Source organism: Lissotriton vulgaris, chromosome 4_1, assembly GCF_964263255.1.
Source record: "Lissotriton vulgaris chromosome 4_1, aLisVul1.2, whole genome shotgun sequence".
In the NCBI taxonomy this organism is placed as follows: Eukaryota; Metazoa; Chordata; class Amphibia; order Caudata; family Salamandridae; genus Lissotriton; species Lissotriton vulgaris.
This window is the reverse complement of record NC_141691.1, coordinates 1591598965-1591621088: the sequence shown is the minus strand read 5'-3', so window position 1 is coordinate 1591621088 and position 22124 is coordinate 1591598965. Positions and strand designations below refer to the sequence as shown.

Sequence of the window (22124 nt, the reverse complement as noted above, 5' to 3'; positions counted from 1 at the left end):
CAGTTTCTCAACTCTGCTAGTCTTGGCAGAGAGAAAAGTACCAATGCTATTCACATCTTAAGACTAGACATTTAGCAAGAAGGGTCAAAGGCAGATATGGTGTAATTATTCTCAGCTAAAAATGCTCTTCTTGTATAAAATCTAACGTTTTTCTTATGCAAACATCCAAAAACCCTTCTGAAATGTACAAATACAATGAACAACATCACCCTATATTTCTACATATAGGATACATTATGAAAGTTGATGGCAGAATCTTTTATCAGAGACAACCCAGAAAGATTACCTAACACCACTGCTTAAGATGCTTTTAGCTCAGAAAATTGGGCAAGTAACTAACAAACTGAGAACCTATGACAATTGCTTTTTAGGTTTTGACTGGCGATGCGCACGTAGTGCGCATGCGCCAAAAAACGTTATGATTTCTGTGTGGGGTCGGGTATCCGCCCCCTCCTCCCATTGGCTAGCTCCATAAATGGAGGCTAGCCATTGGGAGAGGGCTCTGTCCGTCAATCTCGGACCAGATTCGGGGGCGCTCCCGAGAATTTTTGGCTTTTGGCTACGTCAGCCGAAAGCCTCTTCTCGTCAACGCCCCCGAATCTGGTACGGGATTGGAAACAGGCCGGGAGGTCGTGGTTTCCGCTTCTCGTGCTGTCTTGACCCTGCCCCAGTATAATTTGAAAACCAAGCCGTGTTGCTAAAACGGAACGAAAGTAAGTTGAAAGAGTCTGTCATCGGGTCTGATAAGGAAGTAAGGGTTTGATTCTGTGTGCAGAACCCACATAGTAATGACGTTATCCGTTATGCCCCCATGTAGACAACCGAGCCGTGCGGGGCCGAGTGGCGTGCTCAGATTAGCATCACAGCCTGGCTGGCTCTTGCCTCTTCCTTTCATCTTCAGGAGTTCAAACAAAAGAGCACAGAAAATAAAGATCTAGAAAAGAGTGATGGAGCCCGCAAGCAGTAGAGAGGAAGAGCAGTGGGAGCGGAACCCACTCTTTTTTCGCCGCGGCTGGGTCTTCTGCTGGGAAATAATGTCTTCTGTCCATTTCAGCAGGTCGCCAGTTAGACACACACGCGCCCATCCAGTCTGTGGTAGGTGCCACTAGGCAGCCCCTTTACACGGAATTAAAAAATCACGACGTTCATATATCAAAGACGGACACTCGGAGACATTTCGTTGAACATTATGTTTTTTAATATTGTGATCTTGCTAGTTTCTTATTTTCTCCAGGATATAAAAATATCCCGATGCGACCCAGGTGGGACTTGAACTCACAATCCCCAGCTCCGGAGGCTGATGCCTTATCCATTAGGCCACTGGGCCAGCTGAGAAAGCGCTCGATACAGGAAGTCTCATGGCTACTCAGCGCGCGCTCACTCGCACTGAACGGAAGCTGAGGAGGATCAGATGGAACCGAGGGCTCCCCGCAGGTGACCCCAGAGAGAAGAGGGGGAACAGCCTAACCCGACGCATGGGCTTCGGACTCAGAGGGGCCATGACGGCCGCCGAACACGCCACCCGTTCGCCTCCCGTACCTAACGTGGTCTGGAGGACTAGTGGACACGCTTCATTCAGAGGTACCCTCCTATCCCACGCACACTCGAGAGGAGGAGAGCAATCAAAGTTACTCTGATCTACTGACTAGTTATGCAATTTTCACTTTCTAATTCACTGTTCTGACGGACATGGAGAACTACAGATCCCAGGGTGCTCTTCGGCAAGAGTAAGTGTGAGTGCAGACTGAGTGCAGAGTGAGTGTGTGCAGAGTGAGTGCGAGAGTGACAGTGCGAGTGATAGTGAGTGCGAGTGACAGTGAGTGCGAGTGACAGTGAGTGCGAGTGACAGTGAGTGCGAGTGACAGTGAGTGAAGAGTGAGTGTGAGTGCAGACTGAGTGAGTGCGAGAGCGACAGTGAGTGGAGAGTGAGTGCGAGAGCGACAGTGAGTGCGGAGTGAGTGCGAGAGCGACAGTGAGTGCGGAGTGAGTGCGAGAGTGACAGTGAGTGCGGAGTGAGTGCGAGAGTGACAGTGAGAGTGCAGAGTGACAGTGAGAGTGCAGAGTGACAGTGAGTGCAGAGTGAGTTCAGAGTGACAGTGAGTGCAGAGTGAGTTCAGAGTGACAGTGAGTGCAAAGTGAGTGCAGAGGGACAGTGAGTGCAGAGTGAGAGTGACGGTGAGTGCAGAGTGACAGTGAGTGCAGAGTGACAGTGAGTGCAGAGTGACAGTAAGTGCAGAGTGAGTGCAGAGTGACAGTGAGTGCAGAGTAAGTGCAGAGTGACAGTGAGTGCAGAGTGACAGTGAGTGCAGAGTGATAGTGAGTGCAAAGTGAGTGCAGAGTGACAGTGAGTGCAGAGTGAGTGCATAGTGACAGTGAGTGCAGAGGGAGTGCAGAGTGACAGTGAGTGCAGAGTGAGTGCGAGTGACCGTGAGTGCAGAGTGAGTGCAGTGTGAGTGTGAGTGCAGACTGAGTGCAGAGTGAGTGTGTGCAGAGTGAGTGCAGAATGACAGTGAGTGCAGTGACAGTGAGTGCAGAGTGAGTGCAGAGTGACAGTGAGTGCAGAGTGAGTGCAGAGTGACAGTGAGTGCAGAGTGAGTGCAGAGTGACAGTGAGTGCAGAGTGACAGTGAGTGCAGAGTGACAGTGAGTGCAGAGTGACAGTGAGTGCAGAGTGATAGTGAGTGTAGTGACAGCGAGTGCAGAGTGACAGTGAGTGCAGAGTGACAGTGAGTGCAGAGTGACAGTGAGTGCAGAGTGAGTGCAGAGTGACAGTGAGTGCAGAGTGAGTGCGAGAGTGACAGTGAGAGTGCAGAGTGACAGTGAGTGCAGAGTGAGTGCAGAGTGAGTGCAGAGTGATAGTGAGTGCAAAGTGAGTGCAGAGTGACAGTGAGTGCAGAGTGAGTGCATAGTGACAGTGAGTGCAGAGGGAGTGCAGAGTGACAGTGAGTGCAGAGTGAGTGCGAGTGACAGTGAGTGCAGAGTGAGTGCGAGAGCGACAGTGAGTGCAGAGTGAGTGCGAGAGTGACAGTGAGTGCAGAGTAAGTGCGAGAGTGACAGTGAGTGCAGAGTGACAGTGAGTGCAGAGTGACAGTGAGTGCAGAGTGAGTGTGACTGCAGAGTAACAGTGACTGCAGAGTGACAGTGACTGCAGTGTGTGAGTGTGCAGGGTGCACATTGTGTGAGTGTGCAGGGTGAACAGTGTGAGTGTGCAGGGTGAGCAGTGTGTGAATGTGTAGGGGCAGTGTGTGAGTGTGCAGGACACAAACACTCAAACTAAGTCCACCACACACTACTGCATATACTAGTGAATACAGTCATCTCTATATACCGAAAAAATGAGTTATATTTAGAGGGGTCGGAGTGAGACACAGTGGGTGGGTGGATGGATGCATGATGAATGGATGTATGCATGATGCATGGATGTATGGGTGGATGCATGGATGGGATGATGGTTGGATGGGTTGGTGGATTGCATAAATTGTTGAGGGATTGGCTGTTTATATGCATCTATCCATCCACCCATCCATGCATCTATCCATACACCCATCCATACCCCCATTCATGCATGCACCCATGCATGCATCCACCAACTCATCCATGCAAGCATTACAACAAGAGCCCGCAGCTCTCCTTCGTCTCTCCTCGCCCCCCTTCCCTGTGCCCTGCCCTGCTATTGTAAATGACAATGCCATTTATTTATGTTAAAAAAAAACATAAATAAAAAAAATGTCAAGAGCAATGCCAATAGCTCTAACTTTAACAAAGGCAAAACCATTGCATTGTAAATGCTTGTTTACAAATGCAGTTGCTATTTGAATAAAATAATGAAAAGAAAGCCTGTCGTATCAATCATGAAAGAACTATGAGAAACATGGTAATCCTATTGAAAGGTTGTATATTATGCTTATATATTACGCAAATTTGAACTTAAAAATGTCCACTTAATACTAATACTTGTCTGTGCAAGTTAATATAGCGACATTCAAAATGTAAATAATCTGCTCAGTTACTAAAATTGTGCCCTTAATTAAACCTTATTTTTACAGTTTGTTTTTATTTCCGAATCATACAGACATCGGCATATATTTAACTTGCACATGAATACATCGGGCGTGAATTAAATCAAAACCAGAGTATATTTCGTACATCCAAGTACCCTCCCTGGATCTGTAATGCCCATGGAACAATCCGGAACTCGGTCCACGAATGACATTGTGAGGTACATTCTACAGTGCTGGAATCGCTGTACATCCCCAATGAATTGATCAGCTGCCATTAATACACAAAACATGCAACCAAAAAGAAAAACTCTGGCAGCGATTGGCCCAGGTAACATATTACATACACATAGTCCTAAATCATAGAGACATGCTCAATAGTTATCAGCGTCCATCCCCTCGACCCTCAGAATGGACTCCCAGCGCACCGAACATGTGCTCTTAATTTAACTTGCAATTGATGAGGTTTATTAGCATCATCATGAATTCTACTTCAGAAAACCATGGAAGCACACAAACGTAGAAGTTAAAACAAAATCAGTGGAGGTTTAAATGCACATTTTAATTACATACTTTGTGAAAGCCTCAGTACTCTAATGTAACCAAGACAGAAAGAGAAACCCACAAGCAAAGCTAAGTGGGCAAATCACACGAGCTAAAAATGTAATCTTTTAAAATATTTTAAACAGTAAATACTACAAACAAAAGCAAGTCTGTTCCTGAGTACATTAAAAATAGTACTTCACTTTGCCCTGCCCTAACCACTGACGTAAAGACCTACCTGCATATTCTGTACGCCAACTAACCGGAACTTTCCATTTGCACCTTCTTTTTCCCTAAGGAACTGATTGTACTCCCGGTTTCTCTCATGGCGTAGCCTCTCCTGCAAAAGGTAACAAAGACAATATATTTGCATGCTGGGGAACACATTTCAAAAATCAGATGGAGTTTTGTTGTTTGAGGATCTTTATAACCTACACCGGTCAATCGTATTCCTTCCATTTATATTTTGTCAGCAAGCTAAGCAAAACTGCACGATTTTACATTTTTAAATGAATACCATCCTTTCAGGAACACATTTAAACGGGTTTACGCGCTGCTGCAATGGTTTCAATGGTTTGTTTCTAAGTGCCGGGGTTATACACTTTACCCAGAGTGGTCCTCACGTTTACTTACATTTAAAAGAAGTATCTTGCCTTGGAAGTACTTATTCTGTTATCATTGTACCAGGCTCAAAAAACCTGAACATAGGCACTTGCATAAGCAGATTCACTGCATCATTACTGTTATTCAGCCGGGTATGATGGCTTAATGGATTAATGCATCCACTGTAGGGGCCTGTGTTCGACTTCATAGTCACAGGTTCAAATCCAGGCGGGTCACTCAGCCTTTCATCCTTCTGAGGTCGAAAAAAGGAGTGCCATTGAGTTGGGTAACAATAAACATCTGTTATTCAGCACCAAGACACCCTTTGGTGAAGGTGCACTTTACAAATGCACGTTATGTTATTCATAGATAACAATACTATAAACAGTGCAGATGATAACTCCAATAGCCTACCTGGAGTTATAGCATCTGAGTCAAGCTGAAGGAAGGCTTTTTTTGCAAACATCAAAAGGCTATGTGACTAGAGGAACAGTGTCTCATTGATACATATAGGGTCACCCACCGCTGTAATGAGTAGTCATCTATCGCTTACAAACACATCTGACGACAAAGGATTTATCTAGCTAGACACTGCAATGAACAGAGAGCTGGGCTTAGAGTATATATTGTTTTACATTACTCCACTACAATCTTCAAAATACCTACAAGCAACATCTCATCAAAGGAAGCAGAGGCATTTCATATGTGTTCCATTTCCCATCTCTCAATCACCCTTGCCTTGCCACAGAGTCATATTCTTGTTTCACATCGCAAACATAAGAACAAGCATTAAAAATGCAATAGGTCTCACCTTTCATTAAGTTAAAGCCATTTGCTTTTCTACACAATACCATTAGCAAAGCAAATGGCTTTAACTTAATCAAAAGCGAGACCTATTGCATTTTCAATGCTTGTTTCAAAGGGAGGGGGGTATAATTAGACGAATTTCAACATCAACATTCAACATTTTTTAAAGGGCAAGTCAAAAATCTAGGATCAGGGGCGGGGGGTCGGGCGGTTGGAGGGAGTGGCATGCTGGAGAAATCGATTTTTTAAAGGACAAGTGAAAAATCCAGGATCTGGGGGTGGGACAGTGGGTAGGGCCAAGCGCCTCCCTTGTGGACCCCCATGACTGTGGACAGTGGTTCAAATTCACATTAGGGTGTTGTGTGTAAGGAACTTTGGGGCTAATTTACAAGCTCCTGGCACCGCTGGTGCGTGAATTTTAAAATGAAAAAAAAATGACGGACAGGCGGCACAAGGGGCTTGTAAATAAACACCTTAGAGAGTTAGTTCTTTTAATTTGCTGCTTTTCACAGAAACTCATGGAGTACCACACTTTACGAGAGTCTTTCTTTATTCAGGATGTGCTTTTCAAAGTAATTAGCTCACTTGAGTTCATTCAACGAGAGCAGGATTGATATTTGTATTTGAAATTGAATAATTTACAAGAGATGTTTGAATAACAACGGTAGGCTTTACTTTACGTGCTAGGGATGCTGAAGAAAGGCTGCACGTGGATATACTATACACTTCCTTCAAATTATTATTATTATTATGTTTTTTATATGGCGCCTGAATCGACCCCCGAAGGGGTATCTCCGCACTTGCCTTGGGAACCCGTCCTGGCTTTTCCCTGTGAGATAGCCCCTACAGGGCATTCCCAAGGTGAAAGCCAGGCATCCCGCCGCAGGGGGGGGGGGGGGCGTTGTGGAGATTAAGCAAGCTTAATGCCCAGAGTTGCAGAGTGTGAACCCATGATTAGGTCAGGTACCGAAGCGAGAATTATCGAGTCCATGGACATTTGAGCTCAAGACCTTGCCGCGTGGGGAATTGAACCCTGGTCCCGGGTCTGACCTCTGCTTCAGGGTCTGCCTGCTCTAACCAGTGAGCCACACTTCTCCACAATGCATCTCCACAATGCATCAGAAAGTCTTCTTTGCACTATGCATTTGAGCACAAACACAACAACTTCCTTCCAGGCGTTACCTATCAGCGATTTTATATGGATTTTATTGCATTTAATAGGATAGACAGTATGGATGTATGCATAGTGACCGCTTAGACTGTCTTTTCTCTCATCCCAGTAGTGGCCTGGCATACCCTGCGTTGAAATCTAGCCAACACTAGCTCACAGAAAGAGGTCCAACAAGTGATAAACATAGGTGTCAGAGTGGAACGTGGATCAGCACACTGTGGAATTATGAGAATGCGTCAACAGAGATACAATGCAGGAGTTTCTTTATGAAGCAGGCGAATTTGTAGGCGCAAACAGCATTGTTGCCTACATGTTGTCAGCAATTTACAGCTTCAGCTTAGACTACATTTACAGGGGGTGCAATTAACAAATATAAATCCTGTTGGCCGACATTAATCCAGCCGGAGGGAAAGTGAAAGCACGCCATGCGTGCGCTGTGTTCACGCTGGGACAGGTGATGTGCACACGTACGGAGTGCACATCTCCTGTCCGTACGCGTGCCATCTCCTGTCCCCCTTCTGGGGAGATGCCAGAGAGGGGACGCCATGCGCGTGCACATCGCCTGTCCGTGCACGCACATGGTTTGTCTCCCTTCACACACCAAACCGACAACAATAGTCTCGCCAAGGCGAAGCAGCGCATGCGCTGCGTTCCCTAGGCGAAACCTAAAAACGAAGCATACAGCTTTTGAGTCACAAATCTATTTTCAGTGTCTATGACAAATCCATATTGAAGGATGTTGACTTCCCCAAACAGTTAAACCAGCTTAGTGTCTGGTGTACCTCTAACCTAGGAATTTGCTGGTATGCATATACTCTCGGATCGAATTAGCCGCCTTCCTTTTTTCATTAAACCAATAGTGTGTGTTCCGGTAGGCCTGGTCTTTAAATTGTGATCACACACCACTGTTTATTTGAAAATAGTTTTCAGTTGTGATTCCACTGCCTTATGTCAGATGAACTAACTGAAAAATGAGGGAACTCTAGAGGTGAAAAGAGACTGATCGGCAAATTTCCAATTGTTTACGGTCATTCATATCACTTACGAAAATTCGACTGCTTCATAGACATGTTCCAAAAAATGGTCCCATTCTTCCTCCACGTTTTTTATTTTTCAGAGTTCAAGCTGCACTCATTCAGCTGATTTGGGCTTGCTAACGAGGCAGGGTTATTAATTTATCATGGGTACGTACCTTCATAGGCACGAAGCAACTAAATGACTAGCCTGGATACATCACATGTTTTGCTATTTGATATATAGTGCTCCCTTGACAAAGCATCATACAAAAGAGAATAGCAGTACAATTGCATGGATAACAATATTAAAGCAACATTACAGAATAATAACGGAGGGGGTAAGGGAAAAAATGCTCCTTGAGTTTGCTAAGAAAAGGGTGCAAAATGGGGGAAATTATAGAGAGAACGGACACTCCATTATCTGGCGGCAATACGTGAATGAACACAGCAGGAATGGCGGTAAAATTGACTTGAGAAGAGCATCAATTACTAGAAGGCATGCATGAACACACAAAGGTGCATAGATAAGAGCACAAACATGAACGCAAGAGAATATTAAAAAGTTGTGTGTGAACAGCTGCACAACTAAGAAATCAGAGTGGCAAACGCAGGTCTGCTGTAATATGAGGCTAATATTAGAACGCTGAGATATCAAAAAAAGGCTGTGGGAAAGCTGCAAGTTTACGATCTTTCTAAATGGTGCTCAACTATGGGTTGCTGTATGCTAGCTGAAAATATGCTTTGTGAAAGCGGAGGCTGCCCTAAAAATTGTAAACTAAAATCTCTGGCCTTGGTGGAAATATTGGGGACTAGCAGTAATGTGTCAAGCAAAAGTACTTCAAGAGAGGAAATAGACTATCTGTGAACAGATGAATTGTAGTCAGACTGGAAAATGGCGTGAATGCAAGGATATGGCGCCAAAAGTGTGAGCAGTCATTGTGACAATTAGGGTATCATATCTCATGCGAATTTGTTTTGTAATCAATATATTTATTTGCTTTATGATAATAAAAACATAACATAAAATTACCTTTAAAACAAAGGAATGAGAGAGGACGACTTGAGCAATAAGGTAGACTTTGAAAAGAAGGCAGATGGAAGAGTTATGTATTGAATTAATGGGAGACAGAATGGGAGACAATGAAAGCAGGTAGGTTTTGCTTAAGACAACAGTGAATCACATTTGGCTTCATGCAAAGTGACTAATGAAGAGATCTTGCACATATACGACTTCAGAAAAAGTGATGAGATGTAAACATCCAGGTTGCGAGCAGAAAAAAGCAGATGAGAAGAAAGAGGAGAATGAAAGAGTTGGGAAGAAGACAGGCACAGGGAATGGATACTGGAACAATAGGGGGAAGGAGGTGGGAACATCATGACAAGGGATGATGGCAGAGAGGAGAGAAGTTTGGGTGTGAAATCGAGAGAATGAATGTCTTGGTGGGAAGGTGCAGAAAGAGGCAGATGATTCTACGTTGGTGAGAGATAGGAATCGCGTAGGCCTGTTGGGTTGTAAGCAAACTGAGTTAAGGGGCATCTCCAAGTGGAGGGCACCACGTATGCCAGGTGCCTGGGAAGGTGGCTAGCATGAAGATGGAGGGGGGGGGGGGGTGCCATTAAGAAAACGGATAGGGAGAGGGAGCACCAAAGACACAAGCAGTTGGAGAGACATTGACCTGAAAACAAGTGAAATGATCATAGGAAGCACAGATTGGGAAGGACAGGGTCGAAGAGACAAGTTGCAAGCATGAAAAGCGGCTAAAAGCAATAATTATGATGAGGTAAAGTAATGAGTTGCTGGCCTTGCCTGAATGCAACCGCATTCAGCTCCTGCAAGATTGAGCACATTTCAGAGAGGTTCAATGCCCCACTCATTTTTCAAATCATGGGGCGTAAATTGCTAATTTATTTTATGCTCAGAGCAATTTATTTAAAGCCAAACTCATCGGATATATTTTTCAAAACCTGTTTTAAGATATGAGTAGATATGTTTTATTAAAATGTCTCTTTTAAATTGTTGGGTGTTCTCTTTCATCATTACTCTAATATTGAACCTTGTCGGATTTTGGGGGTGAAGGAGGGAGTTGGAGGTTATGAATCGGTATTGTTCTGGATATTGTATTGTGTTGTAATTGCATTTATATAGCGCTACTCCGGATTAGTGGTGTATTAGTATAGTGAAATATGAAAGTAATTTGAGTGATGGATATGCTAGTCAGTTATTTAGATTGAGAAGGATAGTGGAGGAATAGAATAGGGAAAAAGGTTTGCATTTATATAGCGCTTGCTACCCCTGATGAGGTGTTGAAGCGCTTTTTCGGCAAGTTGCATGCTATTCCGGAACCCATAACGTTCTAGTGCTGAATTAGTGTAGGACAATATGCAATTAATTTAAGTGGTGGACAGGATAGTTTGTATTTGGATTGAAAAAGAATAGTAAAGGGATAAGGAAGCGAAGGGTCTAGATTTTGTTTTGTTGGAGTTTATAGCTCTAGGAGGGGGTTTGGGATGAGTAAAGAGGAGGTGGAGGGGAGTTAGTATAGGCAAATTTGAAATTAATTTGAGTGGTGGACATGTTATTCTGTTTTGTGGATTTAAAAGGAATAGTGGAGGGATAGAAGAAGGAAGGAGAGATCGAAGAGGGTAGGAGAGATCGAAGAGGGAAGGAGAGATCGAAGAGGGAAGGAGAGATCGAAAAGGGAAGGAGATGTCGAAGAAGGAAGGAGAGATCGAAGAGAGAAGGAGAGATCGAAGAGGGAAGGAGAGATCGAAGAGGGAAGGAGAGATCGAAGAGGGAAGGAGAGATCGAAGAGGGAAGGAGAGATCGAAGAGGGAAGGAGGGAGAGAAGAGGGAAGGAGGGAGAGAAGAGGGGAAGGGTCTAGACTTTTATTTTCGTTCATAGCAGTGGGAGGGGCCTAGGATGAGTAAAGGGGAGGTAGAGGGGGAAGAGTCAGAGGTAAGGGTTTAGAAAGGCCTGTTTGGGAGATCTGAATAGTAAATGAGGTAGGCAAGGAGGGGCAGAGGCGGAAAGAGCCCAGAAAGGGTTATCTTGGAGATCAAAGTAGTGGCATGGGGCCTGGGATGAATGAGAGAGTGGAGGTAGAGGATATATTAACAGAGGTATAGGGTGAGAAATAGGGTAGTGCATTAAAAAGAGTAGTAAAATGAGGTTTGAGATGAGTCAGAGAGTTGAGTTAGAGGATATATGGAGTGGTATGAGATGAGAAATAGGGTAGTGCATTGGATATGCTGAATTAGAAGAAAAGTATTAAATATATTCATACATAAATTCATGGAAGGTGTTTATTTGCATGAGGAAGGTAGTATATGTAGATTAAAGATGCATTGATTAAACTCTGGCTTTCAAGTGCTGTTGCATTTTATTTTTTGTAATTCAATAGTAAAACAATTGTAGATAAATAGTTATGATAAAAGATTTACTTATTTATGGAGTCACTTATATACATGTTAGAAACATAGAATAATGTAACTATCAGTAATATGTACATTTGTTAAGCAGAACTACCCAATATCTATATTTTTTAAAACAATTATTACACACATTTATACAAAGCAATACAAATACAGTCCTAATGAATGCTTATATGCAGAGGGATATGCTGAATATTTCTGTTTGCGTATGGTGGTTATGTGGGGAAGAACCAATTCTTGAGTAGTTTTGTGAAGATAAGGTGGTTATCTATATTTATTTATTTATTTAAGGAGTTTTATATAGTGATAGCAGGACTCAAGGGTATCAGAGTGCTTTACAACAAGTAAATTATGAGCAAGTATGCAGTACAGATTAAGGTCAAACATGTGGATCAGGCCGAGAATAGGACGAATAAAGGCGCAGTTGCGCAGGCGGGCAAGGAGGATGATGTTCACACAGGGCGCCCCCAAAGGTTGCTTTGTTCACACCGGATGAGAGTCCAGAAAGATTTTCTTGATCCGAGTCAGTGTCACTGGTCAAAATATAAGGTTAGAGAGAGTGCTGGCTGCAGTGCATCCTTGGCTTCTATCGGTTCGTTCGCCAGCGGTTGAGAAAGAGGGTTTTCAGCAAATTTTTGAATTTGGGAAATGAGGGTATCGTTTTGATGTGGGGGGGGATGGAGTTCCAGATTTTCGGGGTATTTCCGTCAAACGATTTTGTCGCGGTTTTCTGCTTACGAGATTTCAGTGGGATGAGGAGCAGAGTGTTGGAGCTCCGGAGGTTTCTGGACTGGCCGGCCTTTTTGAGTTTGGCAGTCGGGTATTTTGGATTGCCTGTGTGCAGGGCTTTATGGGGAGGCAGGCTGTTCTAAAGCTGGCTCTCAATTCAATTGGAAGCCATTTGAGTTCTTTGAGTGCGGGGGAGATGTGATCAAATTTCTTAGCACCAGTGACCATTCTGGCTGCTGCATTTAACGTTGTTTTCAGGGGGGCGAGGTGAGATTTTGATGTCCCAGTCAGCGCTGCAATCCCGTAATCAATTCTGGAGAGCACTAGTGCTTGGGTGGCTTGTTGAAGGTCTTTGGGTGGGAGGAAGAGTATGATTTTGTACAGTAATTTCAGATTGAGGAAGGCACTTTTTGTCTATTTTGAGATATGTTTTTTCATATACTCTACAAGAAAGGGCAGGTCTAGAAGAGACAGTACTCCACTGGTTCTCTTCCTTACTCCACAACCGCTCACAAAGAATAAAAATTCAAACCTTCGAGTCCGACCTACACCCTGTTAACAGGGGTGTTCCACAAGGATCAGTGCTCTCCCCTCAGCTTTTCAACATCTACATCGAACCCCTTACCTCCCTACTCAGTAAATCTAACATTCCTTTTCATCTATATGCGGATGACACACAACTCTACCTGGAAACCTCCTCCATTATTGACATCCAGAGACTCAACGCCACGCTCAGGGAGGTACAAGACTGGCTCTCAAACAATCACCTAAAACTCAACCAAGAGAAAACGGAAATACTCCTTATCTCCAAAAAAGACGAAAACTCACAAATCGCGGAATGGCTCAAAGCTATCGATGCCCTCAATGGTAACCTCATCCTGGCGGACTCGGTAAAATCTCTAGGTATCACCTTAGACCCCAAACTAAACATTGATGAGCAATTTGTGATCAACTGTATCGAATGCAGCTGATAGGTCTAGGAGGATGAGAAGGCAGCATTGGTCCGAGTCAGGTGATTTGTGTAGATCGTCTAGGACATTAAGGATTGCAGTTTCAGTGCTGCAGCCCTTTCTGAAGCCAGATTGTTGGGGGTCTAGGAGATTGATGTTGTCCAGGTGTTGGGTTAGCTGAGGGAGTACACATCTTTCCAGGATTTTGGACAGAAGGGGTAAGTTTGATACCGGTCTGAAGTTGTTAAGATCATCAGTGTCTAGACCGGTCTTTTTCAGTAGTGGCGCGACTTGGCCAACTTTGAGGTAATCAGGAACGACTCCTGAGCTCAGTTAGCTGTTGATGATCTTGCACCATATCGGAGCTAGGACGAGCTTCATGTCCTTGGTCAATTGAGGGGGAAGTTGATCCAAGGCGTGGGATGAGGGTTTAGCATTGGAGATTAGGTTGATTATCTCTGCTTCCTGAATGGGAGTGAAGGAGGACCATTGTTATGGGGGGTTTAAGGAGGCACAGTTGTTTGGTTCACACACCTGGGTCACGGCAGAGGGGATGAGATTTGGGCCAAAAGCATGGTCTATCTTGGCAATATTGTCGTTGATAAAGAGGGCGAAGTTTTCACAACGTTCATCGGATGCCTTAATTGAGGATGTCGCTGGCTTAGAGGTTTGATTCCTGATGATCTTAAAGAGTTCTTTGGGTCGTTTTTTTGCGGTGTCTAGTGCGGAGCAGAAGAAAGATGTCTTTTTGTTCTTAATGTGCTTTTTGTAGTTCCTGTAGGCTGCTTGGAGTTGATCGTGATGAAGGGTGGTGGGATTATTCCTCCAGATTCTTTCTGAGGCTCTTAGGTGTCTTTTCTTCATTGATGTCGGTAGAGAACCATGATCTGGATGGAATGCTCCTGGATTTTTTTAGTTTCATAGGCCCAAGGCTGTCTAGGGCGAGTGACATATTGGAGTGGTAAAGAGAAGTAAGTTCAATAGTTGAGATGTGATCAGTGCTGTTGGGGAGGAGCGAGCTTATTTTTTCTTCTAGTGTTGCTCGGGAGATCTGAGCTGTGTTCCTAATCCATTTGGGGGGGTCCTGTACGAGGAGTTGAGTTGGGATCGTTTGGTTAATGCCAAAAAGGATGAGGTGATGGTTGGACCAGTCTATGGGAAGGATATGGTCAATGGTGACTGCATTGCTTTCAGCAATGATTGCGTCTAGTGTTGTTCCTCTGTGATGAGTTTCTTCTGAGCAGTGTTAGGTCAAATTGTTTTCTAGTAGGAGGTTGTTTAGGGATTGAATGAGTGGGTTTTTAGATTCATTCCATCTTAGATTGAGGTCACCAAGAGTTATATTATTTGAGTTACCGAGAGCACAATGTGCAATTAAGTCAGAGAGGTGTTCCCCGAATTCAGAGGAATTGCCAGGGGGGTGGTAAAGGAGATAGCAGATTGCTGGCCTGTTTTCACATGTCTTGACGGAGAGACACTCAAAGGTGCGATATAGGCAAGATGTAATTTCCGTGATGGAGATGATGTTCTTGTGAATGATAGCTATACCCCCTCCCCTTTGTTCTTGTCGGTCTTTGTTGATCATAGTGAATCCCGGAGGCACCAGCATGCCCATGTTGGGGTAAGAGAGATTGTTGAGCCAGGTCTCCGTGATGAATGCAATGTCTATATAATGGGAGAGGATGGCTTCTGCTAGTTCGGTTGGGTGTTTAGAGGCCGATCTGCAGTTTAGGAGCATGCAGTTAATGGGGAGCCCTTCAATTTTCGGATTCTTATTAGACAGGGCTCTAGGAAGAGAAGTTAGGTGGGCTGGAGGTCTAGGGATTTTCGGAGGAAGGTGATCTCTTCCGACTCCTGTGATTACTTGAATCGAAGATTTGGGGGAAGAGTTAGGTGGAGAGTCATAGGATGAGGCTAGGTGTGCCGCTTCTCGAAAGGAGAGTGCGGTTTTTGCTCTTCTGGGTCTATCGGAGCGATTTTTCGTGTCCGCTCTGTTGGTCGAAGGCCATGTCAGGGCAGGGGCCCCATTAGAGGGCGATGCATTGGTGTGCTCGGGATAGGTAAGAGTGCGGGGTGCTATGGGCGGCTGGGTGGGCTTTCGAATCCCGGCCAGGTTGGATAAGGATTCGTTCAGGCCTTGGATGAGGGTTTCGAGCTGAGTTTCCAGGAGGTTTAGGCGCTGAGTCATGATATCTACGGAGGGCAGTGGGGAGAATGTGGGGGGCGAGGGGGAGGGTTGCAGACGTGCTGGCTATTTGGGGTGGTAGCTGTCTGGTGTGACTCTGGAATGAGTCCTGAGCAGGGGTAGTACTGGCTCATGACGAGGGTTAGGCCTCCATTGGCCTGGGGGTATAGGGGGCTGGAGGGAGATTTGGTTTGGCGGAGTGGCTCGCTCCTGGGTGTCAGGTTGGGATGTGTGGAGGGGCAGGGGTGGGAGGGGTCATCTTCCCGTGGAGAGGGGATTTATGGTCGGAGGTGCAGCATTGTGGACGGAGTCCCGGGAGGGTGGGAATGGGGATCTCAGGGGGGGTGTGAGATGGTTCTGGTGTCTCATTTGCCGTGGAGAACTCGTTGGAAGGGAGGGAGGGGGACAGGTCCGATCGCATGTTGTGCATGGGAGCCTTTTTTAACTACAGGAAGAGAGCGTCAAAAACCTCGAGGTTGTCATTTTTAGCTTGTATCAGGACCGTGCCATTTGAGTAAATGGTTAAGGAGATATTGCTATTCGGCGACTGGTGATTCGGGAGAGAGGACGTCAATTTGAGGCTATGGGAAGTGATGGTGGTTTTGGAGATGTGAAGATGTGTGTTGACGATGCTGAACCAGGTGTCAGGTCTTTCAGTGTGGAAGATAAGGTCTGTTTTGATCTGCCCTTTAGGTGAGCAGTGGAAGGAGTCTACGAAAAGTGTTTCAGGGTGCTGTCTGATCAGACTGTGTTTGAAGTGTCTCTTTGCTTTGCCAGAGAGGTAGGGGGGGAAGGAGATCACAAATGAGTTCGGACCGTGGGGTGTCAGATGCTTTGGTGATCGAGGGGCGTTCGCCATATGCGAGGCCAGTGGCATTATGTCTGAGTTAAGGGGGGGGGGGACTTTCAGGGGTTTGAGGGACAGACTGTCGAGTGAAGGGGAGAGTGCTAACTAGTCCGGAGGAGTTCAAGTGTTAGCTTCTAGTGTGAAGAGACCAGGTGAGGGAAGGGGAGCTCGAAGAGTTAACCTCCGGTGGGGGGGGAGACCATAGGGGGAGGGTGGAGAAGGGCTTCTCTGATGGCCCGGTGAGAACAATGGCGCTAGTCAGGCATCTTGGAGGCCGTTTACACTAACCTGGGAGTCTTTGTTGCGGTGTTTAGAGCGATGGAGGAGCTTTGGATCAGAGCCCTCAAGCGATCGGTCATAGGTGGGATCTTTGAGGATTTCCAGAGTTAGTCGTGAGAGATTAATGGGATTAACCGAGGTTGAAAATCCTGTTGGTCATAGCTGAATCAGGCAGCGATGGCTTAGGGGGTGTCAGGTCTTAGGGTTCCTCTCCCTCCTCAGGGTATCCTAGTTGTTATTGTGAGACGCAAAAAACACTACTTCCGATGATAGGAGGGTCCAGGCTGCCGGGGGACTTAGGTGTCTGGAAAGCTGTCTGCATTCCTATGGTGTGACAGAAGTTGGCGGCAATTGAGGGGTCAGGTAGCAGAGGCTCCTAAAGTGCTGCGTCTCGGGGGCTTAACTTTGATTCAGTACAGCCACATTGACAACTGGGGTCTCAGATGCCAAACTACAAGGGGCTTCGGGCGACCAAAGGACTTCTGATGGACTACAGTTGCCAGTTTCTGGTCGGGCTTCTGAATTAGGCGACCATTACGGCGTCAGGCAGCCAGGGCTCCATGTCTACAGCACCCCAGGGCCTTAAATCAGATTCAGGACACCCAGCTTAACGTTGTAGGTCACAGATGGCCTGTTGCAGTTTCATGGGGGGTTCACTGTAGTTAGTAGGGCGGTGAGTTTCCTTGTCAGCTTAGGTCACGCGTCTGAATTTGGCGGCCATTACAGGGTCAGGCAGCCGGGGCTCCATGCGTGTTGCACCCCAGGGTCATTTTTCTGACTCAGGGCACCCAGCTTAGTGATGTAGGTCACAGATGACCTGTTGTGGAGGCTGCAGGTTCTTTGTGGAGTTAATTCTAGTCAGTTGGTCGGAGTGCTTCATGTAGAGCGTACTCGGGTGGCAGCCATTACAGGACCAGGCATCATAGGCTCCAGGAGAGGTGCAGCTCCGGGCTCTGCTCCCTCTACATGCCGGTCAGGGCTTCGTCGCGGGCCTTAGAAGACCCTCCCAGTCCATTACTGCTGGCTACCGGTAACCAAGGGTCCGCTGGGGGTTCCGGTGCACAACGCTTCACACTCTGATTGCTTCTTGTCCACCACGCAAGGGAGCTCCAATGTCTCTGCCTATGGCGGCGACGCCTCCTGTAATCCTCAAGATTGTATTGGGACCCGGCTGTGAAGAGTCCTTAGCTCCGCCCGAGTTCTCTGTTTGCACAGCGGGTCAGGGAGAGAAGTTCACTGGTGTCAGTGAGCTGGGGGGGGGGGGGGGGGGGGAGGGTGCTGATGGCTGGAGCACAGTGCAACAGTGCAGACGCGAGGGATTCCCGTTGTCGGATCTGGTATCCCTTTTAAGTTGGCCCGGTAAGTAACTCTCTCGATCCGTTGCTTCAGGGAGGGGGGAGGAGGGGGGTCTTGGAGGCTTAGTACGGACGGGATTTACACTATTTACCTATACGGGGGGCCTAAGTCCGGATGGGATTTACACTATTTACCTATAGTGATATCCCATCGTCCGGAGCTCGGTCCTGCAGCTTCCTTCCCTGTGTGCTACATTCTATAGATCTTATGTTTGGGGGTAAAGAGTTTGATAGTTTGGCTGCTTCAACAGAGAAGGATGTGCCACCCATGATTTATTTCTTGTACGTTGGGATTTTGAGGCGAGGTGCCAGTCTATAGTGGAGGTTCCTTTGTTCAACGTGTTTGATGATTTTTTTTCCTGATGAAGAGCGGTCCCATTCCATGTATAGCTTAGTGGAGGATACAAAGCAGCTTGAACGTGGATCTTCTGGCACTTGGTAACCAATGCAGGGCTTTCAAGGGGAGATGTGGTCTTGCGGCTTTCTATGTAAGAGTAGTCTAACAGCTAAGTTCTGAATCCGTTGTAGTCTTTTCATAGTCGTCAAAGGTGATCTGTAGTAGATGCTATTGGTGTAATCTATGTGCAATTGATATTTGCCTTAATCATGAAAGCTTAAAAAAATATAAAAAAAAAAAGAAAAAAAAGATCTCTTAAGGGCTCGGGTGGTCATTACTTGTCGAACATGTACAACCCACACAAATCTTCTAGTTTACCTGTTCTACGAAGGCTGACAATTCCAAGTTATCAGAACCTTTAACAAACATTAATCTTGCATACATTTAAAAAAAAAAAACTTTTAATGATTTGGGCAAACAAGGGAAGAGTATGCCAACTAATCTTTTTTTGCACAAAATGGCATATGCTAGACTAGCAAAAGAATAATTAAAAAAAAACTCATACTCATGGTCAAATTTTGTGAGTAGTTGTACTGTTGAACTATGTGAGTAACATAGCACCCTAAGATTATCACCCGACATGAAAAACACTTTACGCTGACATGACACATTTTTAAAGCTACATGCTCACGCCTCAGTTATTCCATTATAAAACCATTCAAGGTTATCGAAGCAATAAACAGTGATGAGTGGCAGAAGATTACAGCTACAACAAAGATATTTAGCATTACAAAGTTACCAACTTTAGTCTTTGATATGTACCAAGTCAAATATAGACACTATTTGACCTACTGAAAACACTTCCTTGAAATTGATTAGTGTTATGCTGGGAAGGTTCTTCGTGGACCACTTTTATCAGCATACAGAACTTGGCAAACAGTGAACCTAGGACATCTTGCCAAATTAATTATCATGCACCACTGGTTATACATTTTAGAATGTCTCTGGAATCATCCTCCTTTTTGTGGCTCTCCGACGATTTATTTTTATCTTTTGGTTTGAGATCTGTCTGGGGCAGTTTAGCTAATGGATCATTTCTACTGGACATTTTTCGAGGGAAATTGGCACTCTGGAGCGCTTGTATATGTATGATGGTTTATTGAAGCAGGACTGTCGGTCTCAGTTGCAGTTTACACACATACCGTGGATAGTATTTTCAAATGTTGGGCTCCCCTGCCCAGAGTGCACAGTTTCTCAAGTATCCATGACATCTATTCGTTTATAGGATAGGTTTAGGTCTGCAGCCTTGTTTACATTTCAAACATTCTAACATAAGCCTATAGAACATATCTCTGCTGTTTCCGTAGAGCTTGATACTGGCAAAATAGTTTCATTTCTGAACTGCAATAAAATATATTTTTCGAAACTTACTGTGATTTCTTCAAAACAGATGTGTATGTTAGGCCACCGTTTTTCATTATTCCCATATGCATTCTCGAAAAAGTACACCATGACAACTATAGTCTGAACACCCAAATTTCACAATGTCCGGTTGAGATATTACACGGAAATTTAAAAAATCCATTTGCTCACAGTTAATTTGCGACATATTGTTAATTAGGCACCCACTTAACAGGACTTTACCAAGGAAAAGTTAAAAACGCATTTCAGAAAAGCTCACTTAATTTAAAAACAATAAGAGTTTGATTTAGGAGTAAAAGATATTCCTTACCGGAGCACACTATATTCTTCGGATATATTCAGAACAGCAGAAGGCTCAACCAGTGAATTACAGATGAACTGTATTTCCATCGACTTAAGGTAATGTCCCACGGGTCACCATTCAATAGCAACAGAGATGCCGTACATAAGCAAGCATCAGAGTGGTTGCTTAGTAACAAATGCAGCAAGACAATGATAAGATGAACTCAGCAGCTTTCAACTTGTCGAGCAAACCTCAAGTTACAAGAAGGTTCAATAACAAAGCGGCTCACTGCTTGTACCTTGAGCATGAATAATTAAAACCATAAGAAAAATACCACTCAACTGTAAAAACGTGCTCAAGATGCACACAAGAAGCCAAATGGAGGCGATTTTGTCTTTAGGTCATCATTTTCAAGCATAAAGCACCCTGAAACTCCTTCATAGCTGTGGAAAATAATCTAATGAGCAGAGTGGCGAGGGAGAGAAGATTCAAACTATGACAAATATATTTAACATTACATGTTGCCCCAAATCAACAGAGGTTCTGGTAAAGGTGCACCGAATTACAGTGGAATTTATTATACAGTTTTAAAGCCTCCACAATGCCAACATTGCTTTAGGCTCATTTTGTTTACAGCTATTTACATTACCAGAACTGGTCATGATAAAGCAAAGGCCGACGCATGCCACAAAGCCCTCATTAACATCCATACAGATATGCGCATAGGAACATTTTCACCTTATAAATGCCGTAATATATTTGAAAGATTACTTTCAATCAAATGATTTACTGTCTGGTTTCTATACTTTAAAAGGAATCTTTCAGTACAGCAATCTTCTAGGCACTTAATGGTTTTCACCTTTTATTTCTTAAAACACTACGTGCACATGGAAGGCAGAAAATATAACGAGAACAGAGATTATTCAAAGGTCCAGCCCAAATAATTAAGAAATCTTCTTAAACTGACGTACCACTATAAAAAAGGCATTACATTTTTTATTTTATAGTTATTAACAGTCACAACAACAATCGTTAATATTTAAATTCGCCTGGTATATCGATTTAAATGCACGTCCAACGAATTCTATGAGAGCTATTGTTAAATGTACTAATGCAATGACTCTGGAGATCTGTGTTCAACCTTGGAGTTACAGAATTCAATTGCAGTGAAATCAGCTTCCATCCTGCATCACACTAATCAAAAGTATGAATTAGCACGCAGACGTGAAACGAAGGTGTTTCCCACAACATAAAATAACTAAACTATACTTATCTAAGACACTACTACCAGTATTACCAACACAACCTGTGCGTGGACTGCTTGGAACTGTTAGTGTGAAAGTTAAGATTATCAGCTGCATTAATAATGGATTTGCTTCTACACTGAGCTGGTAAATTTTACTCTGAAAAGGGTCCGTAAGCCACTTTCCATAAACAGTCCCAGTAGTACCCAAAATAGGGTATCTAGGATAAGATTAGTGGAGTGGGTATTTCTTTGTCACCAAAACGAAGTTAGGTGTGGTTCCAATTAATTGACATTCACATCGTTGCAGGAGTTATCTTGAGTCTCTTGGCTACACGACTTCCTCTCTCTAAAGTGATATTTGGAACTGAAAGCAGAATAGGCTTTTCCTAGCAACCTTGAAATCACGCTGCTCCCAAATCAAAGGATAACCCTTCCTCCTGAGGGATTGCTGCGATTCGTGAGCTGGTATTTTCCAACAATCCATTAGGAAATTATCTAATCTGAAGAACGAGAGGAGCGTCCCCTGGTATAGAGGCCGACCAAAATTCCCTAGATCATGGGTACTCGCAACCATGCTAACAGGGGCCAAAAGGTTTGGTCTGTGGGGTGACCAAGTGCCTCCTTGATGTTAGCAGGGTGGTGGTTTTTGGAGGTGGGGGCGGGGGGGGGGGGCCAAGGCTTGTGTAGGGATGTACATCTAGTGGCTAATTTGCATGACGAGAAACCAGAATACCTGGGATCAGTCCTGGCTTCCCCACTTGACCAAACTGTGCGATCTTAGGCAATTGTTTTATTTCACATTCCCTCTTTTTTTAGGTCTCGTCTATTATATTCCACAAGGAATAAATAGACGAGAGTATTGGGGCAAACCAAGGTCTAAACCATCGCGGATTTCGTCGAGTGCATGTGCTCATGCACACG

The 22124-nt window shown here is 44.7% G+C and overlaps 1 protein-coding gene and 1 non-coding gene across 7 annotated transcripts in view; both read right to left on the bottom strand.

The window, feature by feature from the left end:
• CSPP1 (centrosome and spindle pole associated protein 1) overlaps positions 1 to 22124 on the bottom strand; it is a 1363238-nt gene that overhangs the window by 1100371 nt on the left and 240743 nt on the right. For all 6 annotated transcript variants that reach the window (XM_086965839.1, XM_086965840.1, XM_086965843.1 and 3 more), the window contains one exon: positions 4779 to 4880. In XM_086965839.1, coding sequence (XP_086821965.1) covers positions 4779 to 4880 — 102 coding nt within the window. The remainder of the gene's footprint in view (positions 1 to 4778; positions 4881 to 22124) is intronic.
• On the bottom strand, positions 1255 to 1327 carry TRNAR-CCG (transfer RNA arginine (anticodon CCG)). The gene has a single exon. It is a non-coding gene; the product is annotated as a tRNA-Arg (tRNA).